This window comes from Artemia franciscana, chromosome 8, assembly GCF_032884065.1.
Source record: "Artemia franciscana chromosome 8, ASM3288406v1, whole genome shotgun sequence".
Classification (NCBI taxonomy): Eukaryota; Metazoa; Arthropoda; class Branchiopoda; order Anostraca; family Artemiidae; genus Artemia; species Artemia franciscana.
In genome coordinates this window covers 17,387,112-17,414,777 of record NC_088870.1, presented here as the reverse complement: position 1 = coordinate 17,414,777, position 27,666 = coordinate 17,387,112, and the positions used below count along the sequence as shown (strand labels likewise).

The 27,666-nt window shown below is 32.6% G+C and overlaps 1 protein-coding gene across 1 annotated transcript in view; it reads left to right on the top strand.

Moving 5' to 3' along the window:
- Positions 1 to 5,278: 5,278 nt before the first annotated feature.
- Positions 5,279 to 27,666, top strand: part of LOC136030073 (3-hydroxyanthranilate 3,4-dioxygenase-like) — a 57,426-nt gene continuing 35,038 nt past the window's right edge. The window contains exons 1-3 of the mRNA XM_065708718.1: positions 5,279 to 5,436; positions 13,025 to 13,187; positions 16,305 to 16,411. Coding sequence (XP_065564790.1) covers positions 5,354 to 5,436; positions 13,025 to 13,187; positions 16,305 to 16,411 — 353 coding nt within the window. The 5' untranslated portion in view covers positions 5,279 to 5,353. The remainder of the gene's footprint in view (positions 5,437 to 13,024; positions 13,188 to 16,304; positions 16,412 to 27,666) is intronic.

Below are 27,666 nucleotides of genomic sequence, written 5' to 3'. Positions count from 1 at the left end.
TAGTAGTGTGTATATATTGTCATTTGGTCAATTGATCTTCCCCTTTAAATAGTCTCTGAGGGTTCCAACTTAATGCTCAAATTAATTCTTAATATACGCTGTTTTGGTAATCTAAATGCACGTAGTGTCTTTTGCTAGCGAATTTGCTATCAATATTCTCATAAATTTTACTTTCCTAGACTTAGCCTTAATATTAATGTTATCGAAATAGTTTTGGTGGTAGTACAAGTTGTTGCAGTGAAAGTGTTGTATTAGTAGTAGTAGCAGCAGTAATAATAGCGGTAGTAGCGTGTGCATATTGCCTTTTGGTCAGTGTGACGTCACTTTCAATGATGCCCCGGAAGTGTCACCTTGACATGTTAAGCCGTTTCAAAAATGTTGTTGACACCCTTGATGACACTCATGTGGTTTTGACACCCTTTTGACGTCCTTTTCACCAAGTTGAAACCAATTTTCTCAAATCAAGTGAAAATGTCAGTAAAAACTGAAAAATGAGCCGTAGTGTCTTACAAGTTGTTGCAATTGAAGTAGTAGTTAGAGTAGTTTAGTAGCAGAAGTAGCATCAAGAAAATTAGCAGTGGTATTAGGCAATTTCTACTCGTTTTTAGTTTGACTTGGCTACTTATTATACTTAGTTTTAAAAAATCTTTTCCACAAAACAAGTTTTTCAAAGAAAAGGAAAGAGCTCCGTTCAGCCAAAAATGAGCGGAAATAAAGTCAAATAATCTTCCAAGCGTAAAGCTACCACAAATAACTATCAATAAATAAATGAAACTCAAAACGAACAGAAATTACAATAATTAGCCGAGTCAAACACAAAACGAGCAAAATTAACATTAGTAGGGCTGATAACCCCCATGCCTTCTCAAGACCAGAACATAATTTATGCTTTACTGAAAGAAAAGAAAACAAATGGCCCTGGATTTTCAGTTTAATTGACATATACTGATACTGATATTTATTCCTAAAAGTTTTGATATTTTTTTATGAAAGTAAAAGAAGTGAAAAAATTTAGAACGTGTTTTTTTTCAGTAAAGCGCAAATTATGTTCTAGTCTTAAGAAGGCATGGGGGTTGTCATCCTTAAAGACACAATTTCCAGTCCTTTTAATCGCACTGAACAAAATGGCCATCTAAAATTTTTGATTGGATATGGTGGGTGTGGGAGGGGGCTTAGTTGCTCTCCAATCACTTTCATCTATCAATAGGAGCACTAGCCTTTTCAATTTCCAGTCGGATGAGCCTTTTTCGAAATTTCTACGACAACAAATAGCCATCTCAAGATTTCTATTAGTTGCATTTTGGGAGGTATGGGGAGGTATCCACCCTCCGATCATTTTGAATCTTAAAATAGGCACTAGGACCTCTGATTATGAATCCAATGAGAACCGTCTGAATTTTATACGATCGCTCGTTCAACATAAACCATGTATGCCACCTTGGCATAACTTCCAACCCTTGCCCTAAGGGCTGTTGGGGGTTGTCATCCTTAAAATGCTTTCCAATCGCTTTCCAGTATTAAAAAGAGCACTAGCCATTTCAATTTCCAATTGAATGAACCCTTTTCGAAGCTTCTACGACAAGCCTTTCGATATGACGTGCCTTGGTCTAAGAAAAAGAAAATTATACATTGTGCCCACATAGCTCATTACTTAGGCAGCGATATTGCGCTGTCTATGATTTCTGTTCGTTTTCAATTTCATTTATTTATTGATGGTGGTCTGTGGTAGTTTTACGCCTGGAAAATTATTTGAATGTACTTCTGCTCATTTTTGGCTAAACGGAGCTCTTTACTTTTCTTTTAAAAACTTGTTTTGTGGAAAAAGTTTTTTAATTAATTTAAGTTCGTTTTCTTATTGACATAGTCTTTTTCACGAAAAAAAAACATTTTATATCTTTTCAGTTTTTTTTTCTATAAGAGTTTATAGTTCGGGTTGCTATTTGTATGTTGGATAAATTTTTTCTACTTTTTTTATTCCTGACACAAACAGTATTTTTATGGCACTTGGTATTTACCAAGTGACTTATTGCGATCGCGATTTCTGTCGGTCTGTCTGTGCCGGTTTTGCTAGTTTGGGTACTTCCAGATATGCTAGGACGATAAAATTCGGCAGGCGTATCAGGAACCAGATTAGATTAAATTAGAAGTAATCGTTTTCCCGATTCGACCGTCTGGAGGGGGGAGTGGAGGACAGTTAATTCGGAAAAATTAGAAACAATGAGGTATTTTTAACTTACGAACGGGTGATCGAATCTTGCTGAAATTTGATATTTAGAAGGATATCGTGTCTCAGAGCTCTTACTTTAAATTCCGACTGGATCTGGTGACATTGGGCAGAGTTGAAGGGGGAAGCCTGAAATCTTGGAAAACGCTTAGAGTGGAGAGATCAGGATGAAACTTGGTGGGAAAAAGAAGCACAAGTCCTTGATACGTGATTGACATAGCCGGGACGGATCCGCTCTCTTTGGGAGAGTTGAGGGAGGAGCGGTTAATTCGGAAAAAAATAGAAAAAATTAGGTATTTTTAACTTACGAACGAGGGATTGGATCTTAATGAAATTTGGCATTTAGAAGGAACTCGTAACCGAGGCCTCGCGTTTTCAATCCCGGTCAGATCCAGTGTCATTGGGGGAGTTGGGGGGGGGGGGGTACCGGAAATCTTGAAAAACGCTTAAAGTGGAGAGATCGGGATGAAACTTGGTGGGAAGCATAAGCACAAGTCCTAAATACGCAATTGACATAACCGGACCGGATCTGCTCTCTTTGGGGGAGTTAGGGGGTCTATTTCGGAAAAATTAGAAAAAAGAGGTATTTTTAACTTATGAACGGGTTTTTGGATCTTAATGAAATTTGTGTCTGACTCTGAGTGTTTGTATGTGCTCTCTCTCTCTCTCTCTCTCTCTCTCTCTCTCTCTCTCTCTCTCTCTCTCTCTCTCTGTCTCTCTCTCTTTCTCTCTCTCTCTGCATGTGTGTCTGAGCGTCAGTTTGTCTGTGTCGACTTTGTGATTGTGTTCATTTTTCTCTCTCCGTGTTTTTCTCTCTCTCAGCGTGCTTGTGTGTCTGAGCGTCTGGTTGTCTGTCTCTTTTTCTGTCTCTTTCTGTTTGTGTGTCTGACCGTGTTTGTTTGAGTTTCTTCAGCATAGTTGAAAGCTCCAATAACTGTTTTCTTAGGGGTAAGATGACCCCCACAGTCCGTGGGGAGAGGCCTGTAAGTTATAAAACTTGCCCATTGTTTAAGTATAGTATTGGACAAAAAAGTGTACAGACATTTTTTGGAGGGGGAAGGGTTGTTGTTTTCGGGGTGGGTTTAAATAGGGAGAATTTTTTCGTGATGGGGGAAATTTCTGTGGTGGGGATGAGCCTTCGAGGTTAATCTTTTCTGGGATGATTTGACAGAATTCCTGTACGGCATTCTTATTATTTATCTTGCTTTCTCTTTGTCAAATTAATTTTGCATGTGAAGATATTTTGGGGGAATTATTCAGGGGCAATTTCCAGCGTCTTTGGATTTCCCAACTAAATTCCACAGAATCACGGATTTGCGGAGTGATCGAGAAGAACGGTTAGGAATTAAAGTCTTTTTCAAATCAAATCACGCTAAGGAGAATTTTTTGACTGAATCGTCGGCAAGAAATTTTACGGGAGGGGGATATTTTCAGTGAGCATGGAACTGTCAAGAGGGAATTTTACGGGGGGCGGGGTATACATTTTACTTAGGAAGAAATTTCCATGGAGGATTTTTTCGTGACGGGGGAATGGATTCTTCATGGAGGATGGGCTAGATCTACCGGTATTATTTAAAAACGATCATATATGAAATTAAAAATACAAGTTTTTTAACTGAAAGTAAGGAGTAACATTAAAACATAAAACGAACAGAAATTACTCCGCATATGAAGCAATTGCCACTCCTCAATATCTGGCTCTTTATGCTAAAATTTAATTGTTTGTCCCATTTTTTTAAGAAATACTTCTGAAACACAGGGACCGTTTAATTAGAAGCTTTTTTTAAAAGTGCCAAAAGCTCTAGCGTAAAGAGCATGATATTGAGAAGGGGGACAATCCCTTAATGTACGGAATAATTTCTGCTCAGTTTGGGTTTTAATGTTGCTCCTTAATTCCAGTTAAAAAAAAAAAAAATTGTTTTTTCTATTCAATGTTATCAAAAGCGTGACAGCGAAATTGAATGAGTGAAAACTTTAAGACCGATTTTTTTAGAGAATCATTTTGGTTATCAAGGTATGTTCTTCAGAGAATGCTGTTCAGTACCTGGCTTTAGCTATAAGGGACAGTTTTGAGTTTCATCAGTGTTACATATGCAATTAGGTTAAGTATCAAATTTAGTTCCTTTAAAATAGAAAAAAAATGGGATCCCTGGCACTCTTTTTAGCTTTTCTCATTAGGAGTCTTAGATCCTTGTAATTTTCTGCTGCATGTGCTGAAGCTTCTCACTTTGATTGTAAATATCGAGAACCGAAAGCTGGGGACGGAGAGAGCAGATTAATTGCACAAGATATTACCATCAGTTTATAAATCTCCGACGCAGAATAAGTTATTTTAAAATCTAAGAACGACACAATTAATTGAACTCCTTCAAGGGAATCATAACTAAAAACTGTGTTTCTCTGTAGTCTCTACCTACACCTCTCTCCTGAGGAATAATTTGGTATTGATTGAATTTCGAAGTCGAAGTTTTTTTCTTCTGTTTTTCCACCCGAGAGGAAAGACATTTTTCTTTTGCATCTGTCGTCTTGTCTGAAAAAAAAACTTAGATAGAAATAGGGTTAATTGGAAAAAAAAGTGCAAAATGAGCTGTTGGAACAATATTGACGGAGAAGAAAGGTGAATACAAATTGGATTGTTTTAAGTAGAAGCCATAAAAGAAAACTAAATATGGGTTGAAATAGCGAAACTATTAGATTCTTTGCTGAAAAGATTGCTATCATAATCCCACAAATTTCCATATTTTTATGCATATGTAGTTGAAATGTTGATGTTTTATTGTCGTGAATTAATATTCTCTACGGGTCAAACTTTATTGTTCAACTATTGTCAATTATTACTAGTCCAGTTTTTATTAAACAAGTTCGAAAGTTCCAGATGGAAGATGATTTATTAAAATCTATAAAGTTTCAGTAAGTTAGCAGTAGCCTTAATGTCCATCAAGTTATATGAATAAATATTCTCTACGGGTCAAACTTTATTGTTCAACTATTGTCAATTGTTACTAGTCCAGTTTTTATTAAACACAGTCGAAATTTCCAGATAGAATATGTTTTATTAAAATTTATAAATGTTCAGCAAGTTATCAGTAGCCTTTGTAATTTCCAGTCGGAAGCAACAAAATCTTCAATATGGTTGGCAGAAAAAAGAACTTGGACGAATGGATTCAAGAGAATCAAAAAATATTTTCTCCTTCTATCTGTATGAAAATGATGTGAGTAAAATTTTATATTTATTCAATCGCTTTTAGCGCTCGAAGGTCCTGTTGTAAAATTATAGTCAATATGTACTTACTAGGGGGAGAGTTGTTTAGACCGGGTCGTTGCTCCTTCCTAAATTGCTCCTTCCTAAATTTTAAGAACTAAGATGTCCAAAAAGTTAAACATTTTGTCGAAGTGTGAAAAACTAAGGCATTTTTCTGGAAAATGCTTCTAATCGAGGATTTGTATTCTAATCACGGGCTTGAGACAGATCTAAATTATCAAATTAAAATTATAAACAAAAATTAAATTAAAAATGTAATACAATTTAAATTAGTGCAAATTTGTTGTATATTTTTTAGTAAAGGTCATATTTAGCCAAGAAAGATACAACATGTGGTATGCAGGAGTAAGAAAAAAATTGGAAACGAATTAAATAGTTAATTAAAAAAACTGGTTTTATATAAGCCTAAGCGGGCACATACCCAAGGGATAGGCTTCAATTTCGCCCCCCTTTTCCCCCTCTCCATGTCTGAAATCATGGAGTTTTTACGAATTTTCTTTAATTTATCATACGTTCAATATGATTTAGCTATCAATCGAATTTTTAATTTTGTCCCCCCAGTAACTCCTCCTCCCTCTAAAAGTAGTTCCGCATACATACCTGAGCATACACGGTGGCTGGACAGTTAGCAATGACAAAGCTTTTGATAGTAAATATATGCAGGGTAACGTTATTTACTGATATGAGATAAAATACTTCTACGAAGGATTTTCCCTAGTCTTATTGTCTTTCGGTATTATAATCTTCCAGGAAAACTATTCTTCAACAGCTATTGAATGTCTATTAAATTCATTTGAATGGTTAGTTCTCGAAAAGTTGAATAATGATGCTTCGAAAAATATTCAAAACCTAGAAACGAGGTTTTATTTTAATATTCTTACCATGGTTCTATTTTTTACTTGATCTTAGAAAAATCCGAAACTGTTTGGCTTTAGAAATAGTTTATTGCGCAAAATAAGTTTTATAGGATAGAGAAAACTTGTGACGAACCGATTTGGAGTTTTCCTGAGTCATATCAATACCCTGCTGTTACAAAAGAAGTTTTTTTCCAGACAATATATGCAGAAAAATCTAAGGCTCCATCATTTCTACAAGGAAGAAAATTAAATGTATCTTATTTTGGAAAAGTAAGAAACTTCGAACTGCGAGAACCCAATAAATATATCAAATAACTCATTGAGCCAATCGATCGACCGCGCTGTTTTTTGGTGGGATTGGACTGAGCATCAAACTGACAGCGTCGTGCAACACTGTTTTACATGACTTAGCAGCATCAAAAAGGCATTAACATTTTAGGAACATTTACATAAATATTTTGACTTTAAACCAAAAGAAAGCTCTAAAGCTTTCTGTTTGTTTAATTTCTCCTTTTCTCATCTTGGCAAAGTTTTTGGAAACTTTAGTCGCAGTACTTTATTTTCTACGTCTTTGGATGACGTCAATTAATCAACGCCTAGCATTCAAGCAATTAATCAAATGTCTCTTTCCAAAGGAAAATTGCATTATTTATACAAGCGAGGGTAAGAAATGCCATTTTGAAAAGGTTCAAAAGAAGTCATGACTGCCTTTGAAGCTAAAAAGCTCATAAACCATGGGTCAATGAGCTTATATAAATACTGATAATTGTGAAAATAAAATTTATATGCAGTCTTTCCTTTCTCAACCCCCATTCCCTTTTTAAGGGACGTTCATGGGACTTGGCATTACCCCATATGTTCGCAAATGTCCTTTCTATACAAGAAAATGGATTGGAATTGCTTCCACGATGAGAAAACAAATTAGAAGAAATTAAACTTTTCCAGACAAGCAAAGAAAGGATTTACGATAATACTGGTTACAAATCTGAGGCTAATGTTGGACTTACGATGTCAAACCTAAATCAAGTAGAAATTTCTAAGAGTGAAGAAATGATACTCAAAAGGGACAATTAAAAAACAATGTTGCCAGATGTGTAGTGCACAAAAATTCCTACGAATACGGTAATTCTGATAATGATGGGCATAAAAATTAGCAATTACAAAAATATTTTATAGCCAGTAAACGCATACCAGACATCTGCATATTGCTAGAATTCATACACCATCAGTAAAGGACGTATGGAGGGATAGGTAGGCTTATTGTCTGACCTGTTCCGAAGTCGTTTGTGCCTCTGTAATTTTGTTCAAACAGTTTACCAGTTTTGTCTTTTTTAAAGCCCCCCTCCAAATGTAACCGTTGAAGAAAACAATAACAAGTAACGCTATTACATTTGCCTATGAAAATGTTGAGCTGGAAAGTTGCCAGTTGCAGTTAAGGTAGGGACTATATATATCCAAAAACAAAGCTATAGGCTATAAGGAAGTCGACATATATGGAGGGATTTTTTTTCAAGGCTTAACTAGGACGGATGCTTCGTGTTTAACTAGTTTTTCAAGCGCAAATGCCTCAAATTACTAATTTTGAATTTTAGATATACTTGAGTAATTAATTTATGACCTTTCCAACATGTAATTTGAGCTAGTAATGGCTTTTAATACTTTTACCAAAAGAGACGTTTTACATAGAAAAGTAAATTGCCATAATAAAACCTACAACGTAAAGAAGAAAAAAGTCCCATACTAATTTAAACCTTGAATGACAGGAAATTACTATCAATGAATAAAGAAAACCCAAACGAACAAACATTGAAATAGATAATGGCACCAAACAGAAATAGAACAGGGACATATATATAAATATATATATATATATATATATATATATATATATATATATATATATATATATATATATATATATATATATATATATATATATATATATATATATATATATATATATATATATATATATATTTTAAGAATAAATAAAACAAGTAGAAAACGAAATAAATCAAATTTCTTCTCATTTTAGGATTTATTTATTCATTTACGTTAGTATTTGTTATCTTTATGTTTGATGTGGCTATTAATTCTGTTGAATAACTTTATTTCATCTTGTCTTAGGTTTTAATAGAGCTCTTTACTTTCCTTTGAAAAGCTTCTCTTTGGAAATTTTTCTATAAGTTAATGTCGATTCGTTTTTGATCACCAAAGTCTTGTTATTGGTAAGTATTATGCATTTTTTTTTCTGTTTTTAAAGGTTTTGTAGCTTAAAAATCAAAATAGTAGATTGTGATTAGAATTTTTAAGCCGCATAAGGCGATCTCGGCGTTGGCTTTGACTGCATTCAACATCATTATTGCATAAACCTCGTTCAATTTGAAATCCAGATGTAGGTCAGTTCTTGAACTAAGCCTGTGATTTAACAGCAATTTTTGGACAGTATACTCGAAAGAATCCTTTGAATTTAAAGGATTGCTTATGAAAATTACCCTAGCATTCCCTAATAGCTTCAACTTAATACCCTCTGCCGTTTTCGAGACTTTACAAGTACACCCTTTTGACAACGTGGATGCACGTAGCGTCTTTGATTTAGTTCAACACCTCCCTCCTCAAGCACTCAGCCCAAAATTTTCAACTTTTTATCCCGTGATGTTTTTGAAATACTCTACAGGCCAAATTATCAGTTTGTATTATTTAAGGCCTTTGCCAAAGAGTTTTTGGGGGTCATGTCGTCACCGTAGGAATTTTTACTGGACCTTTTGAATTTTTTACTAAATGATTTACTGAAAATTATGATTGGCTATTTTATGAGGTTGCGGGGGTACCATGTAGTAAAAAGCGTCAAAGGGGGGGGTGCCCTCCAATAACTTCATTTTTTCTAATAAGGGCACTGAAAAAGCCCTCTCCTAAGATTCTCCGACCACTCCTTCCATAATAAGCGACTATGGGGAATCCGCCCGGGGAATTTCCCATATGGAAAATCTCCGTGCAAAATTTCCCCTGGAAAATTTCACCCCAACAATTCTTCACTGGAAATTCTCCTCACATGAAAAATTTAGCAGCTAATGGGAAATGAAAACAAACAAAAAGAATGAATAAAAAGAGTGAATATGGAGATTTTCTACCTATATTCCAAAATACGGTGTGCGTGTAACCGAATCCTCGTGTAACTGAACTCCAAGCAACTAAACCTTTATAACTGAACCCCCGTGCAACTGAACCCCGTGCAAATGAACCACTGTGCAACTGAACCCCTGTGCAACTGGACTATCATGTAACTGAACCCTCGTGTAACTGTTGTGCATAATTGTATCAGATGCAACGCTATAGCATTGCCTATATTAAAGAGCAATAATGCTTAAATGATTTATTAAAGGTTTTTTCCCAGACACACTTGATATGGAAGGGGTGGTCGTACAAACTTCAGAAGGGGCTCTTTCAATTGCAAATTGAAAGTTTTTAGTGTTCTTTTTAGAGTCAAAAGTGACCAGAGGGCAACCAGTCCCCCATGCTCTCTTTTCCCCAAATCCAACCAAAGGCCGAAAGACGATTCCTTCGGGATTGATACAACCCCCATATCCCCCGGACAAAGGCTGTAAGTTGTGCAAGTTTCCGAATCTTAAAATATAACATTTTTATGGAAGGGGTGGTTTATAAACTTTGGAAGAGATTCATTAAATATTCAATCAAAAATTCTAGCTCACTTTAAAAATAAAAAGTAATTGGAGGGAAACCAGACCCCCCCCCCACATGCCATTTTCCCCCCAAAAGCATCCAATCAAAATAATGAAATAACCATTTTGTTAAAAAAAAATCCAGCAGCTGTCCGTGCAAGGACGGAAAGTTATGGAAGTTGCCCATTGTTAACGCATTAAGTTTTTATGGAAACAAATTTGTATAAACTTTGTAAAGGGTTCATTTGATTGAAAAGCGCTTTTTAAGAGTAAATCGTGATCAGAAGGCAACCTCCCCCCTACGCCCTTTTTTCTCCAAATGCATCCGATCAAAACTTTGAGGTAGACATTTTATTTAAAACAATCCAAAGGTTAAATAATGTGCCTCCAGGGATCACAACCCCTCCAGCCCTAGGTGCAAGGGCTGTAAGTTATGCAAGCTGCTCATTGTTAGCATATAAGGTTATTTATTAAGAAAGGGGGCATGACCTGTTTTATCCTGGATATGCAAAAAAAAAGAGTATTAAGGTCAAACTTTAAAGAACTGTCGAGAAGGGTGTCAAACGCCAATCAAAAACACGTTTTCCTTCCTGGTTGTGGAAAGGAAATGTCAGCAACATCTAAGGAACGGCTGAAGATGTTCAGCCGTCACATCGTTTGACAAATCAAAAGACACTATGTGCATCCAGTTTCACAAGAAGACGTATCTGGAATATCTTGAGAATAGCTTATGGTATTAAGTTTAAACTTTCAGGGTATGTTGAGAGGAACATTGAAAAGTAGTCGGAAGACAATTAGTCTCCCTCTCGTGCCCTCTTAAGCCACAATATCCACAAAGACATCTGATAAAAATTTTGGTACAGGCATATTGTTTAAAATAGTCGAAAAGTTAAATAACTACTCTTCCATGGATGTCTAAAACCCCCCATAAGCCCGTGTTTTCCCCTAACAGACCAAACTCCCCTGTCTGCTTTCGTTTATTTTAATTCCTATTAGTTTTGGGTTTCACTCATTAAAACTTTTTCGAAAAAATCTATTTAGTTAATTTTAAAAAAGCGCATGTAATCTATTATCTAAAAGTTTTAAAGTAATTTTAGCTGCATCAGTTCTTGACACCCTGAAATGGACCAAAAATGATTTTCTCCTGTTGATAACTGGTTTTCAGTGTGAGTAGATTGAACGTGTGGGACTTTGACGAACACAATCAACTCAGGAAGAAAATCGATTTTGGAAATTTTTCAAAAATCGTATCGATTTTGGTACAAAAAACTCAGTTTTTTATTTCTCTGACTGAAAATTTAGGGTATGTCTGGCAACTTGTGACAGAGTAACCAGAAATCAAAACACAAGTCATAAAATCAGTCTGAAACTGTGAGCCCTTTTTGCATTCAGGAAATGTCTTATTCTTCTAAATGAATTCATACCAAAAGATTCAGATAAAACGAAAATAACACATGTCTTACTCATCCTCCAAAACAGCTAATTAACCTTTTTCAAATCAAACGCTAACGAACTTGGAATCCAGAAAATATCACAAAGTGAAAACAACAAAAAAAAGAAAATTTCAAAAAAAATCATAGTATGTAGACATGGACAGGGCCAAGGAAATCCCCACTAGCAGACATTAAAAGAAGAAATAGACCTTGCTTTCATGATTTGTGATTTTCCTTTTTTTGTGACAAAAAAAAGCTTTTTTATGAATGATCATGACAGGAATTAATGACAGGAAAACGTGTAAAATCTCCCCTGTAAATTTTACCCCCAGAAATTTCCCTCCGCACGGAAAATCTTCCCTGCGCAAAATCCCCCCTCCCAAAAAATAGCTGTATACTTCCCTATAACAAACATTATATGTAAACAAAGGGCAGATTTCATAACTTACAGTCTTTACCCTAAGGCCCGTGGGGCTCATGTCATTGCCAGAGGTATAGCTATTGGACCTTTTAACTATATTGAACAAAATTTTGATTGGATGAAGTTAAGGAAAAAGGGGGGATGGGAGGGTGGCTAGTTGCCCTCCAATTTTTTCGGTGACTCAAAAAGGGTGCTACAATTTTAACTTCCTTTCAAATGAGCCCTCTCCCAAACTTCTAGAATCATTACTTCTATGCAGGGCCATATCCAGGACTTTTTCGTGGGGTGGGGGGTTACAAAAGGATGTTATTTGGGGTGGTTACAAAAAAACTTGAACAATGCATCAAAATTTGTTTATTTTCATTTTCGTTGCGTTTTTACGAGTCGGAAAACATTGGAGGGGGGTCAAACCCCCTAACCCATCCTGGAAACGGCCTTGCTTCGATACAATCCCCCTGGCGAAAAAAAACAATAAACACGAAACTGTGATCTTTCTTCTGGCAATAAAAAATGCAAAATTCCACATTTTTTCGGATCGGAGCTTAACCTGTACAGAAGGGTTATGTGATATAGTGAATCTTATAGAGGGTTTTTTTAATATTCCTTGACTTTTTTGGATGTTTCCCCCTCCCCAATTTCCGAAATCAAGCAAATTTTCTCAGGTTCGTAGCTTTTGACAGGTGACACTAAACTTAATGAATTTTAAATATTTGGATCAACTTGAAAACCCAATTTTCTTTTATGTATCAAGTCAAACTTGTTGACAGAATCAAAATTATGCATGATTAGATCGCCAGTTATATAAGCCGTTCGTAATTCCTCAAGTATTGTTCAACTTTCAAATACAAAGTTTGCGATTGACAAATCAGAGTTTAGATTTAATAATTTTTTACCACAGTATATATGCATTATATACACCATAGTATAAGTTCATATATACGTGTACTGTGATTTTTCTTTTGAAAAGATGAATGCTTAGAACAGAAGTTTTCCCAGTACTGTTAGAAGCAAATTAGTGTCGACATAAGTTTTAAATCCATTTCTTGTCATTTTCTCAGCCTTTGCAGTACAAGCGTCCCTTAAGAAAAAAAACATGTCAGCATAAAACAGAAAATGCTGAGTTCTGCTTTAATTATTTTTTATTCAGGTACAATGGACAACTAAAAGTTTACTGTGTCGGTGGTCCAAACATTGGAAAAGACTATCGTATAACCAATTGTGATCAGTTCTTTTATATGAAGCAAGGCTACATGGATTTATACATTATGGAAAACAACTTACAGCGAAAAATTACTATCAAGCAAGGAGAAGTATGCTTATTTATCTCTGTATTTAATCAAATATTTCTATGTTTCATACTAAAAAGCTATATGTTTCAAGTTTTACTTGTACTAAATAATTATTTACGATAAATACTTACCTATATTAATATAGGGTAATCCCCTAACCCACTTTCCTTTTATTAAGCTTAATTAAGCTTTTGTATTACTCTTTTGTTCATCTCTAGTTTTAACTTAAAAATAGCTACCCGATTTTACAAGCATTGATACAAATGTATCATTTTCCTAGTTGTAGATGTTTGGATTTTTTGTTTCTCGAGCAAAATACTTTTATTTATTTATTTTTTAATATTGTTGCTGTCGATACCTTTATTCTTAGAATTTTATTTTTGAAGTAATTGCCTAAAATGGATTATGGTAAGCAAAGCCATTGCAGCACTTTTTTTTTGATTGATTGCTTAGATCCACATAGAGGTCATAGGTGCCATTTGGACCAAATCTTGGGGTGGGCATAAACTCCATCTTGCCCCCCCCCGACTCACTTTGTGTTGCGTAATCATCTAGGAAATGGGCATTTGACAGAACTCAAGAATTTTATTATGTATCTTACCTACTTTCAAAGTTTACAATAATTAATAGCAAATAGCATAATTACCCCAAGGGTCTTCAAGTAATTACGCTCTTTGGTTAATAGGCGTGCATTAATTTCAAATCAATTGGACAGAATGGATTACGTTGGACATAATGGATTATTATGGCCGGCAAATGGCCCTTTGTGGTGGAAGCTTGGGCCCCCTGGAAAATCTGGGTTGGGCATTTGCCCACCCCTGACCCCCCCCCCAATGGCGCCACTGATAGAGGTCTTTTTGAATAACAGTATTGAAAGAAATTGACTTGGAATTTAGATATTTTTCTTTTCATAGTCGTTCCTATTTGTGTTACCTTGTTTTTGCTTGGCTCGTGGAAGGTGGTGTTGTTTTTCTAAACGTGGTGGTAGCATTTGATAATAGATAGAGGAAATGGTGGAATTTTATCATCAAGAATAAAAGAACCGGAACGGATCCACTCTCTTTGGGGTAGTTAGGGGGGGGGGGTTAATTCTGAAAAATAAAAAAAAGAGGTATTTTTAACTTACGAACGGGTGATCGGATCTCAATGAAATTTGATATTTAGAAGGATATCATATCTCAGAGTTCTTATTTTAAATCTCGACTGGATCTGCTGACATTCTGGGGGGATATTGGGAGGGGGAAACCTTAAACTTGGAAAACACTTAGAGTGGAGAGATCGGGATGAAACTTGGTGGGAAAAATACGCTTAGATTGGAGGGATCGGAATGAAACTTGGTGGGAAAAATAAGCAGAAGTCTTAGATACGTGATTTACATAATTGGAACAGATCTGCTCTATTGGGGGAGGGGGAGCTAATTCTGAAAAATTAGAAAAAATGACGTATTTTTAACTTACGAAGGAGTGATCGGATCTTCATGAAACTTCATATTTAGAAGGACCTCTTGACTCAAATCTCTTATTTCAAATCTCAACCGGATTCAGCGTAATTGGGGGGGGGGCAGTTGAGGGGAACCCGAAATCTTAGAAAATACTTAAAGCGGCGAGATTAGGATGAAACTGGATGGGAAGAATAAAAACCTGTCTAAGACACGTGACTGACATAACCGGACCGGATCTGCTCTCTTTGGTGGAGTTGGGAGGGGGGTCATTTTGAAAATTGAGGTATTTGTAACTTACGAAAGGGTGACCAGATCCTAATGAAATTTGATACTTATTAGGATCTTGCGCTTTAAAGCTCTAATTTTAAATTCCGACCAGATCCTGTGACACTGGAGGGAGTTGGAGGGGGAAACCGGAATTCTTGGAAAACGTGAAAATTTGGGTATTTTTATTTTACGAATAGGTGATCGGATCTTTATGAAACTCGATATTTAGAAGAAATCCATGTCTCAGAGCTCTTATTTCAAATCCCGACCAGATCTTTTGACATTGGGGGGAGTTGGAGGGGGAAACAGTTAAACACCCAACTTACCCCAAATATAAGTAATTTTGTTTATTCCAAGGCACAATTAAGGACGAAATGACCCCAAAATGATATCGTTTGGCAAATTCCCAAGTGAGAAAGCACAGGCGTAAAATTGTTGTCAAAAATCAATCATAATATTAGAAAAGCGGTGCTAAAATAATAAATCGAAGGGCTTTCGGATCTGAAGTAAATCGTCCTTTTAACCACGTTTCTAGTAATGATGTCCTTGGTTGAATTAGATTTTTTATACTCACTGAAATACCTGAGATAGGGAAAAGGGGAAATCCTTCCTTAGGTTGCCTCAAAAGGTCCAATCCAAAGAGTGAGGGAAATTTGTAAAAGAGGAAACTAGTACTTTAATATGACTTTCATTTAAATTTGAAAACCACCTGTACCACTGATAGTAAAGTGTTAACCAGCAGTTCTAGAAACATTCAAAATTAGCTTAATTTAACTTGTTGAAATCTTGGTTTCAATTAAAGGTCTAAGATTCCTTGTATCCACCATGAAGCTTTTGGAAAATAGGAAGATCCTTTTTTTTGCTATTATTATTGACTTTACCAATCAGAATGGCTATAGGAACATGTGGCTATAAGGAACATAGGCTAGCTTAGAAAAATACGGGCACATATTATACCACTTATGCCCTTGTGGAAAGAAAAGGTTCTTTTACCTTCGGTTTACCTTAAAAGTGAACGTGGAAATGATATACAAAATTGACACAACTAAAGTTTATGTACAAGATTTTAATGATTAACTTTATTATTTCGTATGGTAACGCTAGATGGCGTCGCCTGTTAATCTTCACGTATATGCAATGGGAGTTTGAGTTTTCTCTCTTGTCATTTTCCCATACTCTTTGCATTCAAGGAAAACTGAAAAAATTGTGCCTGAAATGTAATCTCAGGGTACCACACCCATTCCTGCCACAAAAAAAATCATCGTAGCGACTCCATTCACAAGTCCATTTTGTGCATAAATATTGTTTATGCAACTCTTTTTCATCACGCGATGATTTAAGGACGAAGGAGCAGCTAAATTAGTTTTTCATGAACTACATTTGGAACAAATGGAATCATAGAACTGGTTTTGTTGTTAATTTTGTTTCAGGTGTTCCTTTTGCCAGCAAGAGTCCCCATGTCTCCAAAACGATATTCAAATTCAATCGGTCTTCGTGCTGAAAGAAGTCGAATTGGACAGGAAATGGACTGTATCAGGTAATTGTGGGATGTACCTTCATTTTTGTAGATTTAGGATAAACAGAGTGTTGCAGTCTTCGAAAGAATCCACCATTAAACCCTCCTCCACGCAACTGCTAGCCACCTAGCTTCCCGCAACATTAGCCATACCATATTATAGATCTATTAGATGCGAAGGAACATTTTAACAGCATGCGGGTGGAGAGTTGTATGGTTAGGGGGTTGTTTGGTTAGGAGTAGATTAAGAGGAAGAAACTAATACGAATACGAATCTTGAATACTGCAATATACCTGCCACCTAGCGTCTGCATTCAACTCCAAAGGCATTTATACTGCGTCAAATTGAGCAAGTAATAAGTAATAGCATCAATAGGCCTGTCCTTTCCGCCAATATTTAAAACAAAACAATAGGCTAGCAGTGCTGGTAATGTAATATATCCTTTCAAATTGAAAAACAGCCTCCTCTTGTGGCACGTACCGGGCGTGGTAGAACTATTAGAACTGGTGACGTTTTAGTGTTACTGCACGTACTTCAAGGTTCAGTGTCATTTTCAATTAGGCCTAAGGATCAGAATCTTAGGAACACTTCTGTGGAACTATCATGCATAGGAGTATCACTTGTAGCGATCCTTCTTGCATTTTAATGTGCATTCCTTAAGTAACAATATTATCATGAGGCTGAATATCGAAACCAAAAATAGAACATATAAACTATATGAACCATTTATAAAAAGTAAATAATTCCTTATGGACCTGCAAGTCCTGTGGACAAGGTCAGTCATAAATTTTTGAATCATTTTTTGGGGTCTCTAATTGCCTTCAAATGACTCACTCAACTGATAGACTAATGTCTATTAGTCAGTTAAAATCCACTTGGTGGAAGCGATGAAAAACTTGAGAGCCATAGCTATTGAAGTAGAGTCGATAAAAATAGTCTTTATGAGAGGCAAAGCTGGCATAATATTTTCAGAAATGCATAAAAATAATTCATTTCACTTGTTGATAGATGATCTATCATCAATTTTAGGGCAGAACTAGGCCCTGACTCTTTTGAGCTGAATGCCTATGCTTTCACAAGCGACCATTCGGCTGCTAGAGCCCAAGGTAGCTTTCGAATTTCACCACCGATTATCTATGAGTGGATCGGTACAATAAAGGGGATCAGTATGGTCTTTGAAGCATATTTGTCGCCCAAAATTTGGAAGCCTTCTGAAGGATGGTCCAGACGAGACTGTTGAGCCATATGAACGAGTCAACTTCCAAGAGAATTAAGATATCAAGCTGAATTTACACCCTAGCGTAGTGTCAACTGTAAGAAGACTATCAGAGCAAAACAGAAAGAACATACTGCCTTTCGTCCAAATTCGAAGACGGTTGAATGTGACAAGACTCTGACCACACTGCCTTTCCGCTTATTTTGGAAATGACATTAAAATAAATAAACAAACATAATTTTTAACCTCGGTTCAAACAATGAAATTTTCTTGTACACATACTAATAAAGGTCCAAATAGTTTGGCTTTATATCTTGAAGCCTTTATTATCGAGGAAAAAACTATAGGCCTAATGAGCACGGATATGCAGGGCTAGACAATATAGGGCTAGACAATTTTTAGACAAAGCAAACACTTGTCAAAAATTGCTGGTAAAATTACAGAAAAATGTTTATTGCAGCAAATAAAAAAATGTGAAGTTTCTGTGCAGCAAGTAAAAAAATTGTGCTTGTTGTAAAAAAAACTGTGTTGTTTGTTAAAAAAATGTGTAATAGAATTGTAAAAATGTTATTTTAACGGTAACATTTTTTCGCTGTTTTAGAATAAGCGTTAATTTCACTCCAATGTCTTATAGCACATCTTAAATACTAAGTAAGAAAATCGGAAAGTACTTTCTAAGAACAAAAGTACTTTAATAGTGACAACTACTACTTGTAATTAATTGTGGTAACACATGGTTAATACTTAATTATGGTAACTAATACTGATATTGATTGATTGTAGACATAATTATAAAAAAACGCATTAATATCCTTCTAATATGCTTTTGAATCTTTACCCTAGATTTATTTTAGAAAAATAAAGTTTTTGTGATGAAAGTAAAGGGCGGAGTTGAAACTTGAAACGAGCGAAAATTACTTCCTTGTATTTTATGCAACATTTTTTTTGAAAAATCGTTTCAAGTAAACTATGTCGTGATATTTTCCTGTATTTGCAAAATTCTGAAGAACTAGCAGCAGGCCAACGCAACAAGACAGGTTTACAACAGGGTTGCCAACAGCGGTACAATTGTACCATTTTGGTACATTTCACCTCTAAAGGTACATTCTGGTACAATCACAAATTTTCTGGTACATTTTGCAAAATGTGGTACAATATGGTACAATAAGATTTGACTGGGCGTCAGGACGCAGCGAGCGGAGGGAATGGTAGTTTTTATTTGTTTTCTCTTCTAGAGTTTTAAGTTTTCCTTTACACATTTATTTAAGTGCCTACTTTTGAACTCTTGCGGTCATAATATAGCATGAAGCAGCAAAGACATATGTCCGGTAAGTACAAAATAGGTGAGCAGCTATTTGGAGGAGTGACACCAAAATGGTCTTTGCAGGGGAAAGGAGGTTTCCCAAATATTTTTGAAAGAAGATATGTGATACTTTGTTCTCTTTATTGTAAAGTAATTTTCCGATCGTCCACGTGTTGTGCGTAGCGCAAAAAAAATTTCGTCTGGCCCATAGCATAAAACGCAAAAAAATAGATATTGTACAATTTTTATGATCAGTGGTACAATTTTAGGGCGTTTTATGGTACTTTTTCTTCCGAAGCGTTGGCAGCATTGATTTACAAGTAGAAAAATCCTTAAGCGGCCTGCGAAAATAAAAGACTAATTTATAAAGCTCTCAATAGTCTTCAACAAGCCATGAAATCAATAAATTTTAGTAGAAAATTTTAATTCTTTAAAAAAAGTCTAGCAAGCTTAGTTTTCAGTAAAGTGCTAGTTTTTCAGAATTTTACTAATATAGGGAAAAGATAAAAGACTAATTTATAAGGCTTTCAATAGTCTTCAACCAGCCAGAAATCAATGGGTTTTAGTAGACAATTTTAATTCTTAAAAAAAAAACTCTAGCAAGCTTAGTTTTCAGTAAAGTGTTAGTTTTTTAGAATCTTTCAAATATAGGAAAAAATAAAAGACTAATTGATAAAGCTTTCAATCGTCTTTAAACAGCCATGAAATCAATAAATTTTAGTAGACATTTTCAATTTAGCTTAGTTTTCAGTAAAGTGCTAGTTTTTCAGTAAAGCTTTCAATAGTCTTTAACCAGCCAGAAATCAATAAGTTTTAGTAGACAATTTTAATTCTTAAAAAAACTCTAACAAGCTTAGTTTTCAGTAAAGTGTTAGTTTTTTAGAATCTTTCAAATATAGGGAAAAAATAAAAGACTAAATGATAAAGCTTTCAATAGTCTTTAAACAGCCATGAAATCAATAAATTTTAGTAGACATTTTCAATTTTTAAAAAAGTTTTGCCAGCTTAGTTTTCAGTAAAGTACTAGTTTTTCAAAATTATACTAATATAGGGAAAAGATAAAAGACTAATTTATAAAGCTTTCAATAGTCTTCAACGAGCCAGAAATAAATAAGTTTTAGTAGACAATTTTAATTAAAAAAAAAAAAAAAACTCTTGCAAGATTAGTTTTCAGTAAAGTGCTAGTTTTTCAGAATTTTACTAACATAGGAAAAAGATAAAAGCCTAATTTATAAGGCTTTCAATAGTCTTCAACGAGCCAGAAATCAATAAGTTTTAATAGGCAATTTTGATTCTAAAATAAACTCTTGCAAGCTTAGTTTTCAGTAAAGTGCTAGTTTTTCAGAATTTTACTAATATAGGGGAAAGATTAAAGACTAATTTATAAAGCTTTCAATAGTCTTTAACCAGCCAGAAATCAATAAGTTTTAGTAGACAATTTTAATTCTTAAAAAAAAAACTCTTGCAAGCTTAGTTTACAGTAAATTGCTAGTTTTTCAGAATTTTACTAATATAGTGAAAAGATAAAAGACTAATTTATAAAGCTTTCAATGGTCTTCAACGAGCGAGAAATCAATAAGTTTTAGTAGACAATTTTAATTCTTAAAAAAAACTCTTGCAAGCTTAGTTTTCAGTAAAGTGCTAGTTTTTCAGAATTTTACTAATATAGGGAAAAGATAAAAGACTAATTTATAAAGCTTTCAATAGTCTTCAACCAGCCAAAAATCAATAAGTTTTAGTAGACAATTTTAATTCTTAAAAAAAACTCTAGCAAGCTTAGTTTTCAGTAAAGTGTTAGTTTTTTAGAATTTTTCAAATATAGGGAAAAAATAAAAGACTGTTGATAAAGCTTTCGATAGTCTTTAAACAGCCATGAAATCAATAAATTTTAGTAGACATTTTCAATTTTTAAAAAAGTCTTGCAAGCTTAGTTTTTAGTAATGTGCTAGGTTTTCAGAATTTGAATAATATAGGGGAAAGATAAAAGACCAATTTATAAAGCTTTCAATAGTCTTCAACGAGCCAGAAATCAGTAAGTTTTAGTAGACAATTCTAAATCTTAAAAAAAACTCTTGCAGTCTTAGTTTTCAGTAAAGTGCTAGTTTTTCAGAATTTTACTAATATAGGGAAAAGATAAAAGAATAATCTATAAAGCTTTCAATAGTCTTCAACGAGCCAGAAATCAATTAGTTTTAGTAGACAATTTTAATTTTTGAAAAAAAGTCTTGCAAGCTTAGTTTTCAGTAAAGTGCTAGTTTTTCAGAATTTTACTAATATGGGGAAAAGATAAAAGACTAATTTATAAAGCTTTCAATAGTTTTTAACCAGCCAGAAATCAATAAGTTTTAGTAGACATTTTTAATTCTTAAAAAAAAACTCTTGCAAGCTTAGTTTTCAGTAAAGTGCTAGTTTTTCAGAATTTTACTAATATAGGGAAAAGATAAAAGACTAATTTATAAAGCTTTCAATAGTCTTCAACCTGCCAGAAAACAATAAGTTTTAGTAGACAATTTTCATTCTTAAAAAAAAACTCTAGCGAGCTTAGTTTTCAGTAAAGTGTTAGTCTTTTAGAATCTTTCAAATATAGGGAAAAAATAAAAGACTAATTGATAAAACTTTCAATAGTCTTTAAACAGCCATGAAATCAATAAGTTTTAGTAGACATTTTCAATTTTTAAAAATGTTTTGCAAGATTAGTTTTCAGTAAAGTGCTAGTTTTTCAGAATTTTACTAATATAGGGAAAAGATAAAAGACTAATTTATAAAGCTTTCAATAGTCTTCAACGAGCCAGAAATCAATAAGTTTTAGTAGACAATTTTAATTCTTTAAAAAAAAACTCTTGCAAGCTTAGTTTTCAGTAAAGTGCAAGTTTTTCAGAATTTTACTAATATAGGGAAAAGATAAAAGACTAATTTATAAAGCTTTCAATGGTCTTCAACCAGCCAGCAATCAATAAGTTTTAGTAGACAATTTTAATTCTTTAAAACAAAATTCTAGCAAGCTTAGTTCTCAGTAAAGTGCTAGTTTTTTAGAATTTTACAAATATAGGGAAAAAATAAAAGACTAATTGATAGAGCTTTCAATGGTCTTTAAACAGCCATGAAATCAATAAATTTTAGTAGACATTTTTATTTTTAAAAAAACTCTTGCAAGCTTAGTTTTCAGTAAAGTGCTGGTTTTTTAGAATTTTACAAATATAGGAAAAAAAAATAAAAGGCTAATTCATAGAGCTCTTAGCAGTTTTCAACAAGCTAGAAATCAATAGGTTTTAGTAGACAATTTCAATTTTTTTTAAAAACTCTTGCAAGCTTTGTTTTCAGTAAAGTGCTAGTTTTTCAGAATTTTACTAATATAGGGAAAAGATAAAAGACTAATTGATAAAGCTTTCAATAGTCTTTAACCAGCCAGAAATCAATAAGTTTTAGTAGACAATTTTAATTCTTAAAAAAAAACTCTTGCAAGCTTAGTTTTCAGTAAAGTGCTAGTTTTTTAGAATTTTACAAATATAGGAAAAAAAAAAGACTAATTGATAAAGCTTTCAATAGTCTTCAAACAGCCATGAAATCACTAAATTTTAGTAGATATTTTTAATTTTTTTAAAAACTCTTGCAAGCTTAGCTTTCAGTAAAGCGCTAGTTTTTCAGAATTTTACTAATATAGGGAAAAGATAAAAGACTAATTTAGAAAGCTTTCAATAGTCTTCAACCAGCCAGAAATCAATAAGTTTTAGTAGAAAATTTTAATTCTAAAAAAAAAACTCTAGCAAGCTTAGTTTTCAGTAAAGTGTTAGTTTTTTAGAATCTTTCAAATATAGGGAAAAATAAAAGACTAATTGATAAAGCTTTAAATAGTCTTTAAATAGCCATTAAATCAATAAATTTTAGTAGACATTTTCAATTTTTAAAAAAGTCTTGCAAGCTTAGTTTTCAGTAAACTGCTAGTTTTTCAGAATTTTACTAATATAGGGAAAAGATAAAAGACTAATTGATAGAGCTTTCAATGGTATTCAACCAGCCAGAAATCAATAAGTTTTAGCAGACAATTTTAATTCTTCAAAAAAAAAATTCTAGCAAGCTTAGTTTTCAGTAAAGTGGTAGTTTTTTAGAATTTTACAAATATAGGGAAAAAATAAAAGACTAATAGATAGAGCTTTCAATGGTCTTTAAACAGCCATGAAATCAATAAATTTTAGTAGACATTTTAATTTTTTTAAAAAATTCTTGCAAGCTTAGTTTTCAGTAAAGTGCTAGTTTTTCAGAATTTTACTAATATAGGGAAAAGATAAAAGACTAATTTATAAAGCTTGCAATAATGTTCAACCAGCCAGAAATCAATAAGTTTTAGTAGACAATTTTAATTCTTAAAAAAAAACTCTAGCAAGCTTAGTTTTCAGTAAAGTGCTAGTTTTTTAGAATTTTACAAATATAGGGGAAAAATAAAAGGCTAATTCATAGAGCTCTCAGCAGTTTTCAACCAGCCAGAAATCAATAGGTTTTAGTAGACAATTTTAATTCTTAAAAAAAAAAACTAGCAAGTTTAGTTTTGAGTAAAGTGCTAGTTTTTTAGAATCTTACAAATATAGGGAAAAAATGAAAGACTAATTGATAAAGCTTTCAATAGTCTGTAAACAGCCATGAAATCAATAAATTTTAGTAGACATTTTAAATTTTTTTAAAAACTCTTGCAAGCTTAGTTTTCAGTAATGTGCTAGTTTTTAAGAATTTTACTAATATAGGGAAAAGATAAAAGACTAAATTATAAGGCTTTCAATAGTCTTTAACCAGCCAGAAACCAATAAGTTTTAGTAGACAATTTTAATTCTTAAAAAAAAAACTCTTGCAAGCTTAGTTTTCAGTAAAGTGCTAGTTTTTTAGAATCTTTAAAATATAGGGAAAAAATAAAAGACTAATTGATAAAGCTTTCAATAGTCTATAAACAGCCATGAAATCGATAAGTTTTAGTAGACAATTTTAATTCTAAAAAAAACTCTAGCAAAATTAGTTTTCAGTAAAGTGTTAGTTTTTAGAATCTTTCAAATATAGGCAAAAAATAAAAGACCAATTGATAAAGCTTTCAATAGTCTTTAAACAGCCATGAAATCAATAAATTTTAGTAGACATTTTCAATTTTTTAAAAAGTCTTGCAAGCTTAGTTTTCAGTAAAGTGCTAGTTTTTCAGAATTTTACTAATATAGGGAAAAGATAAAAGACTAATTTATAAAGCTGTCAATGGTCTTCAACCAGCCAGAAATCAATAAGTTTTAGAAGACAATTTTAATTCTTCAAAAAAATTCTAGCAAGCTTAGTTTTCAGTAAAGAGGTAGTTTTTTAGAATTTTACAAATATAGGGAAAAAATAAAAGACTAATTGATAGAGCTTTCAATGGTCTCTAAAGAGCCATGAAATCGATATATTTCAGTAGACATTTTTAATTTTTAAAAAACTCTTGCAAGCATAGTTTTCAGTAAAGTGCTGGTTTTTTAAAATTGTACAAATATAGGGAAAAAAAATAAAAGGCTAATTCATAGAGCTCTCAGCTGTTTTCAACCAGCCAGAAATAAATAGGTTTTAGTAGACAATTTTAATTCTAAAAAAAAAACCCTAGCAAGTTTAGTTTTGAATAAAGTGCTAGTTTTTTAGAATCTTACAAATATAGGGAAAAATAAAAGACTAATTGAAAAAGCTTTCAATAGTCTTCAACGAGCCAGAAATCAATAAGTTTTAGTAGATAATTTTAATTCTTAAAAAAAAACTCTTGCAAGCTTAGTTTTCAGTAAAGTGCTAGTTTTTCAGAATTTTACTAATATGGGGAAAAGATAAAAGACTAATTTATAGAACTTTCAATAGTTTTTAACCAGCCAGAAATCAATAAGTTTTAGTAGACATTTTTAATTCTTAAAAAAAAACTCTTGCAAGCTTAGTTTTCAGTAAAGTGCTAGTTTTTCAGAATTTTACTAATATAGGGAAAAGATAAAAGACTAATTTATAAAGCTTTCAATAGTCTTCAACCTGCCAGAAAACAATAAGTTTTAGTAGACAATTTTCATTCTTAAAAAAAAAAAAACTCTAGCGAGCTTAGTTTTCAGTAAAGTGTTAGGTTTTTAGAATCTTTCAAATATAGGGAAAAAATAAAAGACTAATTGATAAGGCTTTCAATAGTCTTTAAACAGCCATGAAATCAATAAGTTTTAGTAGACAATTTTAATTCTTTAAAAAAAATTCTAGCAAGCTTAGTGTTCAGTAAAGTGCTAGTTTTTTAGAATTTTACAAATATAGGGAAAAAATAAAAGACTAAGTGATAGAGCTTTCAATACTCTTTAAACAGCCATAAAATCAATAAATTTTAGTAGACATTTTCAATTTTTAAAAAAGTCTTGCAAGCTTAGTTCTTAGTAATTTGCTAGGTTTTCAGAATTTGAATAATATAGGGGAAAGATAAAAGACTAATTTATAAGGCTTTCAATAGTCTTCAACGAGCAAGAAATCAATAAGTTTTAGTAGACAATTCCAAATCTTAAAAAAAAAACTCTTGTAAGCTTAGTTTTCAGTAAAGTGCTAGTTTTTCAGAATTTTACTAATATAGGGAAAAAATAATAGACTAATTTATAAAGCTTTTAATAGTCTTTAACCAGCCAGAAATCAATAAGTTTTAGTAGACAATTTTAATTCTTAAAAAAAAACTCTTGCAAGCTTAGTTTTCAGTAAAGTGCTAGTTTTTCAGAATTTTACTAATATAGGGAAAAGATAAAAGACTAATTTATAAAGCTTTCAATAGTCTTTAACCAGCCAGAAATCAATAAGTTTTAGTATACAATTTTAATTCTTAAAAAAAACTCTTGCAAGCTTAGTTTTCCGTAAAGTGCTTGTTTTTCAGAATTTTACTAATATAGGGAAAAGATAAAAGATTAATTTATAAAGCTTTCAATAGTCTTCAACCAGCCAGAAATCAATAAGTTTTAGACGACAATTTTAATTCTTAAAAAAAACTCTAGCGAGCCTAGTTTTCAGTAAAGTGTTAGGTTTTTAGAATCTTTCAAATATAGGGAAAAAATAAAAGACTAATTGATAAAGCTTTCAATAGTCTGTAAACAGCAATGAAATCAATAAATTTTAGTAGACATTTGCAATCGTTAAAAAAGTCTTGCAAGCTTAGTTTTCAGTAAAGTGCTAGTTTTTCAGAATTTTACTAATATAGGGAAAAGATAAAAGACTAATTTATAAATCTTTCAATAGTTTTCAACGAGCCAGAAATCAATAAGTTTCAGTAGACAATTTTAATTCTTTAAAAAAACTCTTCCAAGCTTAGTTTTCAGTAAAGTGCTAGTTTTTCAGGATTTTACTAATATAGGGAAAAGATAAAAGACTAATTTATAAAGCTTTCAATGATCTTTAACCAGCCAGAAATCAATAAGTTTTAGTAGACAATTTTAATTCTTTAAAAAAAAATTCTAGCAAGCTTAGTTTTCAGTAAAGTGATAGTTTTTTAGAATTTTACAGATATAGGGTAAAAATAAGAGACTAATTTATAAAGCTTTCAATAGTCTTCAACCAGCCAGAAATCAATAAGTTTTAGTAGAAACTTTTAATTCTTAAAAAAAAACTCTAGCAAACTTAGTTTTCAGTAAAGTGTTAGTTTTTTAGAATCTTTCAAATATAGGTAAAAAATAAAAGACTAATTGATAAAGCTTTAAATAGTCTTTAAACAGCCATTAAATCAATAAATTTTAGTAGACATTTTCAATTTTTTAAAAAGTCTTGGAAGCTTAGTTTTCAGTAAAGTGCTAGTTTTTCAGAATTTCACTAATATAGGGAAAAGATAAAAGACTAATTTATAAAGCTTTCAATAGTCTTCAACCAGCCAGAAATCAATAAATTTTAGTAGACAATTTTAATTCTTAAAAAAAAACTCTAGCAAACTTAGTTTTCAGTAAAGTGTTGGTTTTTTAGAATCTTTCAAATATAGGGAAAAAATAAAAGAACTAATTGATAAAGCTTTCATTAGTCTTTAAACATCCATGAAATCAATAAATCTTAGTAGACATTTTCAATTTTTAAAAAAGTCTTGCAAACTTAGTTTTCAGTAAAGTGCTAGTTTTTCAGAATTTTACTAATATAGGGAAAAGATAAAAGACTAATTGATAGAGCTTTCAATGGTCTTCAACCAGCCAGAAATCAATAAGTTTTAGTAGACAATTTTAATTCTTCAAAAAAAAATTCTAGCAAGCTTAGTTTTCAGTAAAGTGGTAGTTTTTTAGAATTTTACGAATATAGGGAAAAAATAAAACACTAATAGATAGAGCTTTCAATGGTCTTTAAACAGCCATGAAATCAATAAATTTTAGTAGACATTTTTAATTCTTAAAAAAAAAACTCTAGCGAGCTTAGTTTTCAGTAAAGTGTTAGGTTTTTAGAATCTTTCAAATATAGGGAAAAAATAAAAGACTAATTGATAAAGATTTCAATAGTCTTTAAACAGCCATGAAATCAATAAATTTTAGTAGACATTTGCAATTTTTAAAAAAGTCTTGCAAGCTTAGTTTTCAGTAAAGTGCTAGTTTTTGTAGTAGACATATTTTAGTAGACGTTTTTAGTTTTCTACGTTAGTAGACGTCATAAGTTTTAGTAGACAATTTTAATTCTTTAAAAAAAACTCTTCCAAGCTTAGTTTTCAGTAAAGTGCTAGTTTTTCAGAATTTTACTAATATAGGGAAAAGATAAAAGACTAATTTATAAAGCTTTCAATAGTCTTCAACGAG